Source organism: Dasypus novemcinctus, chromosome 17, assembly GCF_030445035.2.
Source record: "Dasypus novemcinctus isolate mDasNov1 chromosome 17, mDasNov1.1.hap2, whole genome shotgun sequence".
NCBI lineage: Eukaryota > Metazoa > Chordata > Mammalia > Cingulata > Dasypodidae > Dasypus > Dasypus novemcinctus.
The window spans coordinates 58,632,263-58,646,459 of record NC_080689.1 but is presented as its reverse complement, the minus strand read 5'-3'; the positions used below and the strand labels follow the sequence as shown (position 1 = coordinate 58,646,459).

The 14,197-nt window shown below is 36.5% G+C and overlaps 1 protein-coding gene across 1 annotated transcript in view; it reads left to right on the top strand.

Moving 5' to 3' along the window:
* The window catches only part of GFPT1 (glutamine--fructose-6-phosphate transaminase 1), a 70,555-nt gene that overhangs the window by 39,690 nt on the left and 16,668 nt on the right, over positions 1-14,197 (top strand). Inside the window, exons 11-14 of the mRNA XM_058278700.2 lie at positions 223-318; positions 3,211-3,308; positions 11,873-11,993; positions 12,746-12,903. Coding sequence (XP_058134683.1) covers positions 223-318; positions 3,211-3,308; positions 11,873-11,993; positions 12,746-12,903 — 473 coding nt within the window. The remainder of the gene's footprint in view (positions 1-222; positions 319-3,210; positions 3,309-11,872; positions 11,994-12,745; positions 12,904-14,197) is intronic.

Below are 14,197 nucleotides of genomic sequence, written 5' to 3'. Positions count from 1 at the left end.
GTTAATGAAATTGATTTTTCTTCCTTATTTGCCTTTATCACATAGATTAAAATGTTTTGATTGAAACCTTTAGGTAGTCTTGTGTAAATGTTGTTCACTATTGCGTGAACTTTTTTAAAATTTCATTTATAAGATTATGTTAAAGGGGATAGACTTTCAGTTGTATATAAATTACATTTTCTTTAGCTTATTTTTGTTATAATGAAATTTATTTTACTTTAGGCAACTTCAGTTCGTTTATGCAAAAGGAAATTTTTGAGCAGCCAGAATCAGTTGTGAACACAATGAGAGGAAGAGTCAACTTTGATGACTACACTGGTAATTACATATTAATTATTTTGTTATTTCAAAGTCTCCTGTGAGGGTTGACATTGACAACCTGAAAGTTCATTTTCCTTTATAGCCTGTGGAACGAATATAACTGTCAGCCATCACTGGCATCCAGCTATCTTTCTGAAGTCCTTCCATATACCATTAAAAACATTAACTTGTTTGCAGCTCAGCAAACATTTCGTAGGCTTCTCCTACATACCAGAAACTGCTGGGTGTTGTGAATTCTGTTATGAATGGAATGTGGGCCCCATGTTGAGACTGAGTATTTGGTCAACTTAGATTTCTCTCTTAGTTGAAAAGTGAGTGAAGGTGTGAACTTCCACAGAAGTCCTTCAGATGTTTGTCCATTGTCTTATGGAATACCCTCTACCTTCCTATGTTTTTAAGTAGAGATGAGGGGGTGGAACTACTCTTGTTTCTGGGAATTCTGACTAGACCTTGTGTCAGAGTTTGCACACCTTGCTGATACGAGTTTGAAATTGACAGTCTGTGATCATAGTATGTCCATAAACTATTTATTGCTAAGTCTGTTTTTCATCATGACCAGTTTAATAAACAATTTAACAAACAAGCTTTAAGTTAAGCTTCTCAAGATTAGGAATTAAATTTTAAAAAACAATAACTGGTATACAAAAAATTTTTCATTCCTGAATCTCTGGGACATAGGTACGGTGTTAAGTATCTTTTCCTTCCTCTCACAACCTGATAATTGTTAGAAAATTATTTCTCTAATTAAATGCTGGCTTTATATCTTTTTTTCTCTCAACAGCATCAGATTTTTCACTGCAGGAGAGATTTGTTGAAAGCTGAATTATGAATTAAACACTACTCTTTGTAGAGCATGTGGACTAAGGATGATAGGAAAACTCCCTGAGATAGTCTTGTCCTCAAGGTTCTTATACTCTAAAAGGAGGAGATAAATATATAAATAACTATTTTAAAAAAGTTAAAATATGACAAATGGCATTAGAAACTTTTTGATTTTTTTAGGAGGTACCAGGGGTTGAACCTGGGACCTTGTAACATGGGAAGCAGGTGCTCAACCATTGAACTACACTGACTCCCTCATTAGAAACATTTTAATGTTGAAAGGTTTAAAGTTTACTGTTGAGTTCAGAGAAAATAGAGAATGAATCTTTTAGTGGGCATGGGTCAGGGAAGGTGTCTTGAAGTAGGTAAGTGTGGGATTTAAAAGTTTTGAAAGGTGAATAGGTGAAGATGAGATGGAGGCATTTTAACTGGATGAAACAACATTAGTTAGATAAGGGGAGGCAGTAGCAAAACCATAAGCAGTCTGTTTATGGAATAATCTGTAGTCCATTTTGTCTTCATGTGCGGCACTTGAAGAGGGTTAAAGAGAAGTAAGTCTAGGAAAGAGGGCGGGAGGAAATGCTGTGGAGAGCCTTGAATACATTCTAACATGGGTGGGTGTGGGGTACTTTCTTTTACAGAATGCAGAGTTTGAATTTTATTCTAAGCTATTTGGGAAGCCAGTGAAACTTTTTGTTTTGTTTTACACTTGGCTGATTTTTTAAAATAGAAATATTACTCTCTCCCCATTGAAATTAAAGGAGAATGTAACGTTCAAAAATATGAAGTAAAAACATATACTTGGTTCTGTATTGTAACTAATTAAGGTAGAAGCAAAGGGTGGGGAGATGAAGAGGGATGGAGTAGACAGACTGAGTAGTGGTCGGAGAGCAGGAGGATACGCAGGGTTACTTACCTGTCTTTCTCCTCTACCAGACTCTGAAAAGTTTGAGTGTAGAATTGTTGTATCACTCAGTGCCTTAAATAGTAAATGCACTTGGTTGATGCTCAATAAGTATTAGTTGAGTAACGGAATGGGTGTTGAATAAACATTTCTCACAGGTAGAAAACTAACCTTACATAGAAGTATATCTGAACAGGACATTTAAAAGAACACATCTATAGCTTTAGAAACAGGAAAAAGAGAGAACAGACTTTACTGGAGGGTTCTGAGTTCAAATATATATATATAATTTTAAGATAACTCTTTAAAGATCATTCTGGCTGTGTGTGGAGAACAGACTGGAAGAGGGCAGGAGTAAAAGACTAGTTAGGAGAAAGTTGCTATCCTGCAGGGGAGGGACATTGGACTAAGGTGACAGCTAGTATGTGAGGTAGCTTTGGAAGGTGGAGTTCATGGGACTTGCTTGTGGAAGAGTGGATGTGGAGGAGTGATAGGAGCAATCAAAGGTGACTCCTGGATTTTTTATCTGAAAGACTAAGAGGAGTGAGGGTTTATACTGTGCACAAAGCACTGTTCTAGGCACCATATGGGAAATGAAAGTAACTAAGATACTTTTTTCCCTAGGGGGATTTTATTGAGAAATAATTTAAGTTTATTAAAATTTACCCTTTTTAAAGTGTATAGTTCCATGACTTTTGACAAAACTCCACAACATAATCATAACCTCCGAAGCAATCAAGATGTAGAACAGTTCCTTGGCCACCAAGTTTCCTTGTTTCCCTTTGTAGTCAACCCCTTCCCTACCCCAGCCATTGACATCTACTAATCTGTCGTTTGTCCCTATAGTTTTGCCTTTTAAATAGGTTTTAATCTAGTTAGTGAAATGTAAAGATGACTGAACAAGGTAGAAAGCGATAAATACTGTGACTGTGTGGGCAAGTAGAGGGATGAAATAGGTTAATTGCAAGTTTTGGTGGGGGGTCAATTAACTTGTGACCTGTTTAATTTACTTTCCACACTATAAAGAAATTCTCCTTAAGAGGAATATCAGTTTTTAAAATGACAATGTTGTTTCCCAGATTGGCAGTGGACACTCATGAAAAGTAATTGCCTATTTCATATGGTTCTTTTCTAAATAATTAATACACAATTATTTATTTCAGTAAATTTGGGCGGTTTGAAGGATCACATTAAGGAGATCCAGAGGTGCCGGCGTTTGATTCTTATTGCTTGTGGAACAAGTTACCATGCTGGTGTAGCAGTAAGTGACTTCTTAAAATTGTAGCTGTTATATGGAGATATCTGCAGATAAATAGTACCTCTAGTAACATACCATGTAAAACCATCCTTTGTTAAAATGTTGTGTTTGTAATGATTTCTATACAGCAGTCATTGGGTTTTTTCCTTAATATTGTCCACTTGCCCCAGACAGATGGCTGGTAGCATGTATAAACCTCAACAGGCATTTACTTGGTAGGCATATTTCTGCAAAGAGATGAAGCCTCCCTTTTGTCAGACTCATTCTTTCCACTGTTTTTTGGAATCTGAAATTCTGTATCAGAGATACTTATTGTCATTGTAGAAGCATAGAAATATAAGGGTCTTTCAATCCAATAAATCAGATCTACATAGTTCCCTTATAAAGAGACGGTTTATGTGATGTTGATGTCAGCTCTCATACGTAAATTATAGAAAACCCACACCCTCAGTTTCTACTTTCCCAAAGCCCATAACATAGTAATTTTTCATTGCTGGGTTGTAAATACGAATTATCTTACATTTGTGGTGGCAGTCATTTAACTAGTGAGCAAAACTAGCTGTTCACCCTGCCCTTGCATCTTAACAAGGCTTTGTTAATCTCTAAAATATTTTTTTGCCTGTGGAAATAGTCCTGAAAAGAAAATATTTGTCATATTGGAGAGAAGAGGTCTAATAAAGAGATGGTTTTGAGCATGCAAAAGAAGGCTATATTAAAGACATTAGTGTTAGTTAAAGAAGTGATTGGCTAATTCATTGGTGGCTTAGATATATTACTGAATGAGCCCTCTATTCAGAAATAAAAAGCATTTGATGGTGCTATTTGATTAAATGCTTTTTCTAAAGCAAAGCCTGAATTTTGGGGCAGAAATTATATGCTGTGTTAGAATTCTCTAATTCTGAGATTTGAGAAGGTGTAATGTGTATTTTTTTGTGGATGCCAAAACTACTATAGTTAACCCGTTTGTGGTTCATCATCCAAAATAATGCCATTCATACCATTAATTCTAGTCTGGATTTCAATTTTTTTGGTGAGGTCAAACATCAGTGACATTTACCAAACAGCTTTTTAGGATTTACTCTGTATTCTGAGCGGTAACAACCAACTACACCCAGATCATTCCAAATATTAGCATGCTTTCCAAAAGGTTAATTGTCTCTGGGTTTTTCCAGCACCATGCGGTCAGATTTATAGCATAAATTTATCTCATATGATCAAAATATATCAGATGAAGATATGATCAGAAACAGATCTTGAGATTATTTTGGGTGTATGTATTATTTTAAAATATCTAGTAAGTTGCCAGTTTCTACCTCCTCAGTGTACTTTTTTTTTAATTAGAGAAGTTGTAAATTTACAAAACATTCATGCATACCATATAGGTTTCCTATACATTGCTCCACTACCAATATCTTGTATTGTTGTGGAACATTTGTTGAAAAAGATGAAAGAACATTAAAATAGTTCTAACTATTGGGTGTAGTTTTCCCACAAATCACAGTATTATTAACACTGTATATTAGAGTGTATATTTGTTACTATTCATGAGAGAATATTCTCATATTTGTATTGTTAACCACAATCCAGTCCATCATCCACTCTCATGCCTTGTATAATCCAGCCAAAGTGTACACTCATTGGCTCTAAGTTTGATCACAGAGTTGTGCTGTCATTATCTTAGTCAGTTTTAGAATGTTTTCATTGCAGTTATCCCTTCTGTATTGCAGGGGGTTAGGGGAATGGCTCTCCTGCGATCTGGAAAATCTGTGTAAAAGTTTTTGGCCCTTCCTTTGTACCATAGAAGAAATCTGATTTTTTTTCTTCTTTGGGGTGTTTACAGTACCTTACTGTAAAATTTAGATTAAGTATTATATAATATTAAACATATTTTATGCATTTCTGAGTTTCTAAACTTATTCTGTGTCATTTGCTGGCCTTTGTGTATCGTCTGCAGCTTTTGCAGAACTCCCCCAAAATTCCCATTTAATTTCTTATACTCACCCATGACATAAAAATCATAATGGGAAAAGTTGCAATTTGGAAGGGATAACTGTACACCAACAGGAAAAATCCCATACCCACTTATTCTCCCAGTTGTTGAATTGGTATAGTGTCTTCTTTGACACTGCTGCAAAAACATTACAATATTACTGTAAACTATCCTCTATAAGTTATATTTGTTGTATTTACCCAATGTATCACCATATTCTTAACAATTTGTATCAGAACATTCTTGTATTTTGTACTATTAACCACAATCTTCATTCATGTCTGAAATCTTCCCTAAATTATCCTTCCCTAAATTATTCTTTAGCTTCCTTTCAATTGACATTTACATCCCTAGACTTACGCCTTTCAGCCACAATCACATTTATAAATCAACAGTGTTAGTTATACTCCCAATATTGTGTTACCATTACCTCTTTCCCTTGCCACACATTTGTAATCAACCTTATTAAAAATTCTAAATACATTAAGCATCAGCTCCCCCTTCTTAACCCACATTCTATCTCCTACTTATAGTTTGAATTTGCTTTCATGGGTTTACTCTCCGTATTTAGTTCTTATTAGTGAGACCATACAATATTTGTCCTTTTGTGTCTGGCTTATTTCACTCAACATAATGTCCTCAGGGTTCATTCATGCTGTCATATGCACCTGACTTAATTTCTTCTTACAGCTGAATAGTATTCCATCATATGTATGTACCATGTTTTATTTATCCATTCATCAGTTGATGGACACTTGGGTTGTTTCCATCTTTTAGCAATTGTGAATAATGCTGCTATGAACATCAGTTTGCAAATATCTATTTTCTGTTCTTGCTTTCAGTTCTTCTGATTATATTCCTAGTAGTGGGGTTGCCAGATCATATGGCAAATCTATATATATCTTCCTAAGGAACTACCAAACTCTTCCACAGAGGCTGCGCCATTCTATATTCTCAACAACAGTGAAGGAGTGTTCCTATTTCTCCACATCTCCAGCACTTGTAGTTCATTGTTTTTCTTAATAATGGCTGTTCTGTAAGGCATGAATGATATCTCATTGTAGTTTTGATTTGCATTTCCCTAATAGCTAGTGATGTTCATCATCTTTTCACTTGCTTTTTTGGTCATTTGTATTTTCTCTTTGGAAAAAAATGTCTTTTCAAGTCTTTTGCCCAGTTTTAAATTGGATTGCTTATCTTTTTATTGTTGAGTTGTGTGATCTCTTTATATAACATGGAAATCAAACCATTATTGGATATGTGGTTTCCAAAATATTTTCTCCCATTGAATAGGCTGCTTTTTCAACTTCTTGGCAAAGTGATTTGAAGCACAAAAGCATTTAGTTTTGAGGAGGTCCCACTTGTCAGTTTTTTCTTTCACTGCTTGTGCTTTGAGTGTAAGGTTTAAGAAATCACCTACTACAAGATCTTGAAGATGTTTCCGTCCATTTTCTTCTGTGAGTTTTATGGTACTAACTTTTATATTTAGGTCTTCGATCCATTTTTTGAGTTAATTTTTATATAAGATGTTAGATGTAGAGGTACTCTTTCTTTCTTTTGGATTTGGATATCCAGTTCTCCCAGCACTGTTTGTTGAATAAACGGTTCTTACCCACTTGGTGGGTGTGACAGCCTAGTCAAAAATCACTTGACCATATATGTGAGGTCTATTTCTGAACTCTCAATTCAGTTCTATTGGTCTTTGTGTATATCTTTATGCCAGTACTGTACTGTTTTTACTACTATAGCTAAGTAATATGCTCTAAAGTCAGGAAGTGAGAATCCTCCAACTTTTTCCTATTTTGGCTATTTTGGGCCCCTTACCCATTCCAAATAAATTTGATAATTGACTTTTCATTTCTGCAAAAAAGGCTGTTGGAATTTTTATTGGGATTGAGTTTAATCTATAAATCAGTCTTGGTAGAATTGACATCTTAATGATATTTAGTCTTCCAGTCCATGAACATGGAATGTCCTTCCCTTTATTCAGGTCATCTTTGATTTCTTTTGACGATGTTTTGTACTTTTCTGAGTACAGGTCCTTTATGTCCTTGGTTTAGTTTATTCCTAAATAATTTGATTCTATTAGTCACTATTGTAAATGGAATATTTCCCCTGACTTCCTCCTCCGATTGTTCATTAGTAATGTAAAGGAACACTACCAATTTTTGCATATTTATCTTGTATCATGCTACTTTGCTAAGCTTGTTTATTAGATCTAGTAGCTTTGTTGTATTTTTGGGATTTTCTAGGTATAGGATCATATCAGTGAATAGCGAGAGTATTACTTCTTTGGTGATTAGTCTTATTGAGCGTCCCTTGTATGTGATGAATTGCTTTTCTCTTGCTGCTTTCATAATCCTCCTTATCTTTGGCATTTGACATTCTGAATAGTAGGTGTCTTGGAGTAGCTCTCTTTGGATTTATTCTGTTGTTGTCAGCGGCATGGGAATCTGTGTTTCTTTTTGTTGCGTCATCTTGCTGTGTCAACTCTCTTTGTGTGCGGCGCCATTCCTGGGCAGGCTGCACTTTCGCGCTGGGCGACCCTCCTTACGGGGTGTACTCCTTGAGCGTGGGGCTCCCCTACGCGGGGGGCACCCCTGCGTGGCATGGCACTCCTTGCGCACATTAGCAGTGTGCATGGGCCAGCTCCACACAGGTCAAGGAGGCCTGGAGTTTGAACCATGGACCTCCCTTGTGGTAGGCAGATGCCCTATCCACTGGGCCAAGTCCCCTTCCCTGGATTTATTCTGTTTGGTTGCCTTGTCCTTCTTGGATATTTATATTTGTGTCTTTCATGAGGCTGTGGAAATTTTTCGCCATTATTTCCTCACATACTCTTTCTGTCCCTTTTCTGTTCCCTTCTCCTTTCAGGATATCCATAATGTGCATATTTGTGTGTTTTTTGCTGTCATTCAATTTCCCGAAACCCTATTTAGTTTTTTCCATTGTTTTCTCTTCGTGTTCTTCTCTCTTTTCAAGTTCAGATGCTCTACCTTCCAATTCACTTATTATTCATTCCTTGGCCATTCACATCTGCTGTTAGATGCCTCTGATGTATTTTTATTCTCATCCATTGTGTATTTCATTCCCATAAATTCTGTTACTTTCCTTTTTAAGTTCCAGATTCTTCTTTATGCTCACCCAATGTCTTCTTCATATCTTTTATCTCTTTAGCTATGTTTTCATTCAACTCCTTTGTTTGATTTAGGAAATTTGTGTGAACATCATTGATTAGTTGTTTTAAATCCTGTCATCAGGACTTTTAGTTTGTTTCTTTGTCTGGGTGATATCTTCCTGTTTCTTAGTATGATTTAATTTTTTGCTCATGTGACGGTGTCTGATTATGTTCGTGAATTTACTCTGACAGTCTTGCCTAGTGGTTTTGTTTCATGGCTCTTCTTTGATTTTTGGTTCATCTTATTCTAAAACTTTCAAATTGTCCTATTTAATTTATCAGAACAGGGCCAGGAACCCTCTACTGGGATACAGACCAGATCCAAGGGAGCCTGGGGATAGTAGGGCAAAGAGAGACTCCAAGGTCTTATTTTCCTTCGCTCTTTCGACCTGCCAGCAGATGGCGCTCTTTGGTGACCCTTTCTATGGAGGTGATTTCTTTTAACCTCTGTTGGCTGTGTTTCTGAGCCAGTTAGACTGTGATTCAAAGCTGGGCCCTGCTGGTTAAACTCGCCAAACTTAAACCGCTTTCAGTCTTCTGCCACACCGTCCCTTTTCCCAGGGAGAAATATGTCTGTTTCCCTCTCATATTTTATGAGAGGGTTTTACCAAAGCTCTTTGTTTCAAGGATGGGGGAAATGTGCTCTTGCCAGCTCCTGGGGCTAGTAATTCATGGATTTCTTTTTGGCTTCTTTGTCCCTCTGTCCCCACTCCCTCCTTGATGATGCATATGGCATTCTCCTGGTCTGTTGATCCCCAAAGTTGCTCCTTCGGACAGTTTGTGCCCCTCCTCTGTTGTTTTTGCAAGAGAGCTGAGCCCTGCCTGACCTATTCAGATGTCATCTTCTCCAGTTGCCAGATTTTTGTCTTTCATTCTTTTTTTTCCAAAGATTTATTTATTTCTCCCCCATCCCTCCCTTGTCTACTCTCTCTGTCATTTCGCTGTGTGTTCTTCTGTGTCTGCTTGTATTCTCATTAGGCAGCTCCAAGAACTGATACTGGGACCTTCTGGCATAGGAGAGAGGCGATCATTCTTTTGCTCTACCTCAGCTCCCTGGTTTGCTAAGTCTCTTATTGTCTCTTCTCTGTGTCTCATTTTGTTGCGTCATCTTGCTCCATCAGCTCTCCGTGTGTGCGGCGCCACTCCTAGGCAGGCTGGACTTTCTTTTACGCTGGGCAGCTCTCCTTACGAGGCACACTCCTTGTGTGTGGGGCTCCCCTACGCGGGGGACACCCCTGCATAGCATGGCACTCCTTGCGCGCATCAGCAGGCATGTGGGCCAGCTCCACATGGGTCAAGGAGGTCTTGGGTTTGAACCGCGGACCTCCCATGTGGTAGGCGGATGCTCTATCCGTTGCGCCAAATCCACTTCCTGGTGGTGGATTCTTAAAGGAAATAAGACGAGGACTGAGATGGACTATTGATGTTTAATGTATGTGGAAGTTTTAATTAGCTTTACTTTAAAAGTTTGGAAATGTAGAGTGGATGGTAACACATAGTGAGTAACAGCTAATTTTAAATGGGAACATGGCTGAAAATGGTAGTCTAGGTATGTAAATACCAATTGACAGAATGCTAGTGAATAATCTAGGAACTGAATAGCATGGTAAACCCAAGAGGTGGATGAGAATTGTGGTTGATGGTACAGATGCAAGAGTGTCCTTTGTTAGCTAGAGCAAATGTACATCACTATTGCAGGGTGGTGGAAACGTGGAGAAGCATGGAAAAAATAGAACTGGAGTGACCTAGGGACTGTGGTTAGCAGTAATTATATAATATTTTAGCATCTATGCCAAAGATGTACTGTGTCGGTAATGGTATGGTATGGAAAGTGGGAGTCAGATGTACACTATGGACATGATAACAGTAGGATATTATCTTATTTGTAACAAATGTTCCTCCACAATGTGTGTTGATAGAGGGGTGTTGTTTGGAAATTCTGCACATGTGCATGATTGTTTTATAAGTTCACAATTTCTGTCACAAAAATATATTTAAAAAAAAAATAGAGTAGGTTGGGGAGAAAGTACACCTAGTGTATGATAAGGACTATAATTAGTAGTAAGATTTTGACAGTATTCTTTCATAATTTGTAACAAATGTCTCACGAAATGCAAGGTGTTGGTAGAAGGTTGATATATGACACCCCTGTATGATATTATGCATGTTTGCTTTGTAAGTTCACAACTTTTACTATACACTTATTGTTTATGTATGCTCATATATATGTGACATAAAGATAATCGGGTGGGTTGGGGGAAAATGTTTGTTAGTAGTAATATTTTGACAGTGCTCTTTAATCATTAGTTAAAATTGTTTGGCAACAATGCAAGGTATTGGTGGTAGGATGAGGTACAAGAGTCCTGTATGATGTTATATATGTTTGATTTCTAAGTTCACATGTATTATTATACACTTACTGTTTATGTATGAGTGATATACTTCAGTAAATTAAAAAAAAAAAGTCCTGAACCAATGTTATTTAAAATCCTTTGGGAAGCGAAATAGAACAAAACAACTCTTTAAATTAGTGAGCAAGCAAAATTTAAAGGGATGCGATGTAATGGAACTGTTACAGTTCTTCACTGCTATGAAATGAGGCATGCAGAGATGGGTCATGAGCTGGGCTGGGCCATTTACGTAAAGAAGCCGGTAAGGGTTTTTAGGATAGGTGATACTCATAGTTACTATTAAAGCAGTATTTAATGTATACCTCTGTAGGACCTAAAATTTTTTCTGCCTCAAAGTTAATTTTTCTATTATTTTCAATTTTCTGATGTTTACAGCAAAATAAATTTAATTAGAATGGAAATTAAATAAAATAGAATGTTACGGTACCTTTTGAACAGAGGCATACTACCCCTAACCCCATACAGCTAAGTTGGAAAATAGCCTTCTTAAACAAGATCTCAAAAGTGTATTGACTTTTTTTGGTGGGGAAATGGTATTATTTATGAATATAGTACATTTTTAAAATATACTTCTTCACTGGTTATTTGTTATTTCATTTGAAATCTCTCAGTGATTCGGGTATTATATGGATTTCCATTTTTAAAATTAAAATTTGGGAATTTAGCAATAACACATTCAAGCTCATTCATAACAGTGCTTTTTCCACTTAAGTTCTCTAAACATTTTATATGTGTGAATGTATTTGCTTATGTACACATATGCCTGGGTGTCTAAAGAGACTTGCACTAAAACGTTAACAGTAGTTATCTCTTGGGTGGTGGGGTTTGATTATTTTTAATTTTTTATTCTTTAACCAGTGTTGTTTGTATTTTCTGTAATTTTTATAATAATTGAGAAAAAAACCCTGAAAACTATACACTGAGTTCAAAGAAGTCATGAAAGGAGAGATTTGAAACAAAGTTAAATAACCAATTCATCTTTCTCTAGACACGTCAAGTTCTGGAGGAGCTGACCGAGTTACCTGTTATGGTAGAACTAGCCAGTGACTTTCTGGATAGAAACACTCCAGTTTTTCGAGACGATGTTTGTTTCTTCATTAGTCAATCAGGTATGCTGGTTTCAAAGACATGAAGGGAAGGAGAGTATGTCTTGGCAAAACTGATGTTTAAAGATAAACTTGCCTTGACTTGATAAATAACGATTTATTATGACATTGTATGATTCTTCATGAATGAGTAAAATCAATACCTTTTGGAAGCAGATTTGGCTCAGTGGATAGAGCATGTGCCTACCACATGGGAGGTCCAAGGGTTCAAACCCAGGGCCTCCTGACCTGTATGATGAGCTGACCCACGCACAGTGCTGATGCACGCAAGGAGTGCTGTGCCATACAGGAGTGTCCCCCACTTAGGGGAGCCCCACGCACAAGGAGTGCACCCTGTAAGGAGAGCCGCCCCACACGAAAAAAATGCAGCCTGCCCAGGAGTGGGGCCGCACACACGGGGAGCTAACACAGCAAGATGACGCAACAAAAAGAGACAAAGATTCTGGGTACCGCTGACAAGAATACAAGCGGACACAGAAAGCAGACAACGGGGCGGGGTGGGGAGGGACAAATAAATAAATCTTTAAAAAGAAGAAAAGTTCCTTTTACTCTCAAGGAGCTGAATTTTCAAAGACAAGGAAAAGAGATGCTAAAAATCTTATTAAAAGTTTTATAAATTATTTTAAGTGCACATTTTACTTAAAACAAGTGATATTGTTGAAAGCGTAGTCAATTTTTTGTTTTTATTTTTGCATCTAAGAAACAGAATATGTCAAAATGTCTCCATATTTCTTAGTGATTCATCTTTTACACAGGTGAGACAGCAGATACCCTGATGGCTCTTAGGTACTGTAAGGAGAGAGGAGCTTTAACTGTGGGAATCACAAATACAGTTGGCAGCTCTATATCAAGAGAGACAGATTGTGGAGTTCACATTAACGCTGGTCCCGAGATTGGTGTAGCCAGTACAAAGGTAAATTCTTGACTTATATCTCATGTGATTATTTAATCATAATGTTGGTGAAACAGAGTCATATATATCTTATGTCTCCTTTGTTAGCAGTTGTAGAACTCATACATTTAATTAATCGTTGTAATTATTTTTAAGACTTTTATAGTCAATTGATTAAAAACTTGTCCTCCCACCCCTGGATCCAAATACATATATTTGAAGACAAATATATGTAACCTAAGTCTACTTTAAAAAGGTCTCTGCTAGAGGTTCCCATTCATCATTTATATTCCTCCTGCCAGGCATAATGGGTATAAATGTTAAATCTAACATCCCCTTCTTTTGCTAAGTTGTAGAGAATTAGAAAAGTAACCAACTATAAAAGGATCCAGTTTAATTCTAATAATTTTGGACACATTTTTATTTAGATATTTATGGTTTTTAATAATTATATACCAAAATGCACATGAATACTACCTTTGAAAGTTTGTAAGGAGTATTTTCACTGGTATAAAATTTGGTGATAAAAAGAGTACCATATGATAATATCTATTTCTCTTTAGACACTACATTTATTGATGTTTGAAAGTACCTTCATTTTTTTTTTAAAGGCCTAGCAAGACTACTTTGTTTTGGAATTAAGAGATAAATTTAGTGCTAGTAATAAAAATAGGAACCTTAGAAAGTGATATAAATGAATAAGATGATGTCTGTCCACAAATGTATACTCTTTATGATTTCAGATTTTTACTTATTAATTTTTCTGCTTAAGTCTAATATTTCTTGCTGATTGTCTGATAACATGCTTGTGTATTGGTGGTTTGAGTTTAAAGGTGTGGAAGATGATATCAATGTGTATATGACCACATTTGAGTTTGTTTTCTTTTAAAAAATTTCATGGATAATTTTTTTAATGGAAAATTTGTGATTCTTGTGTAAAAATTCTTGAGGTTTTTCTTTCTTGGTTATATTGATATGGCTAGTACTGTAATTTACAGATAGCTGAAACCTGAATTTTCTCTATGTGGTAATTAAAAGATATGTAAGGTATTTGTGCTTGGGTTTCCATCCTGTGGTTGAATAAATAACCAGGCACCCTCTGCAGGAGGTTTCAGATTTTTGGAACACTGTCTAGACGGATGGCTTTGATTGGGGCTTGGAATCCCAGAACCCCTTTATTCACAGAACATCATGAAACAAGGGTTTCAACATGGATACATGATGTATGGGGTCATACCACTGAATGGTGCTATTGACTTACCTTTATATAACTCTTTCTTGAACTGTGATCTGCCAAGGGAAATAGTGTTTTTTG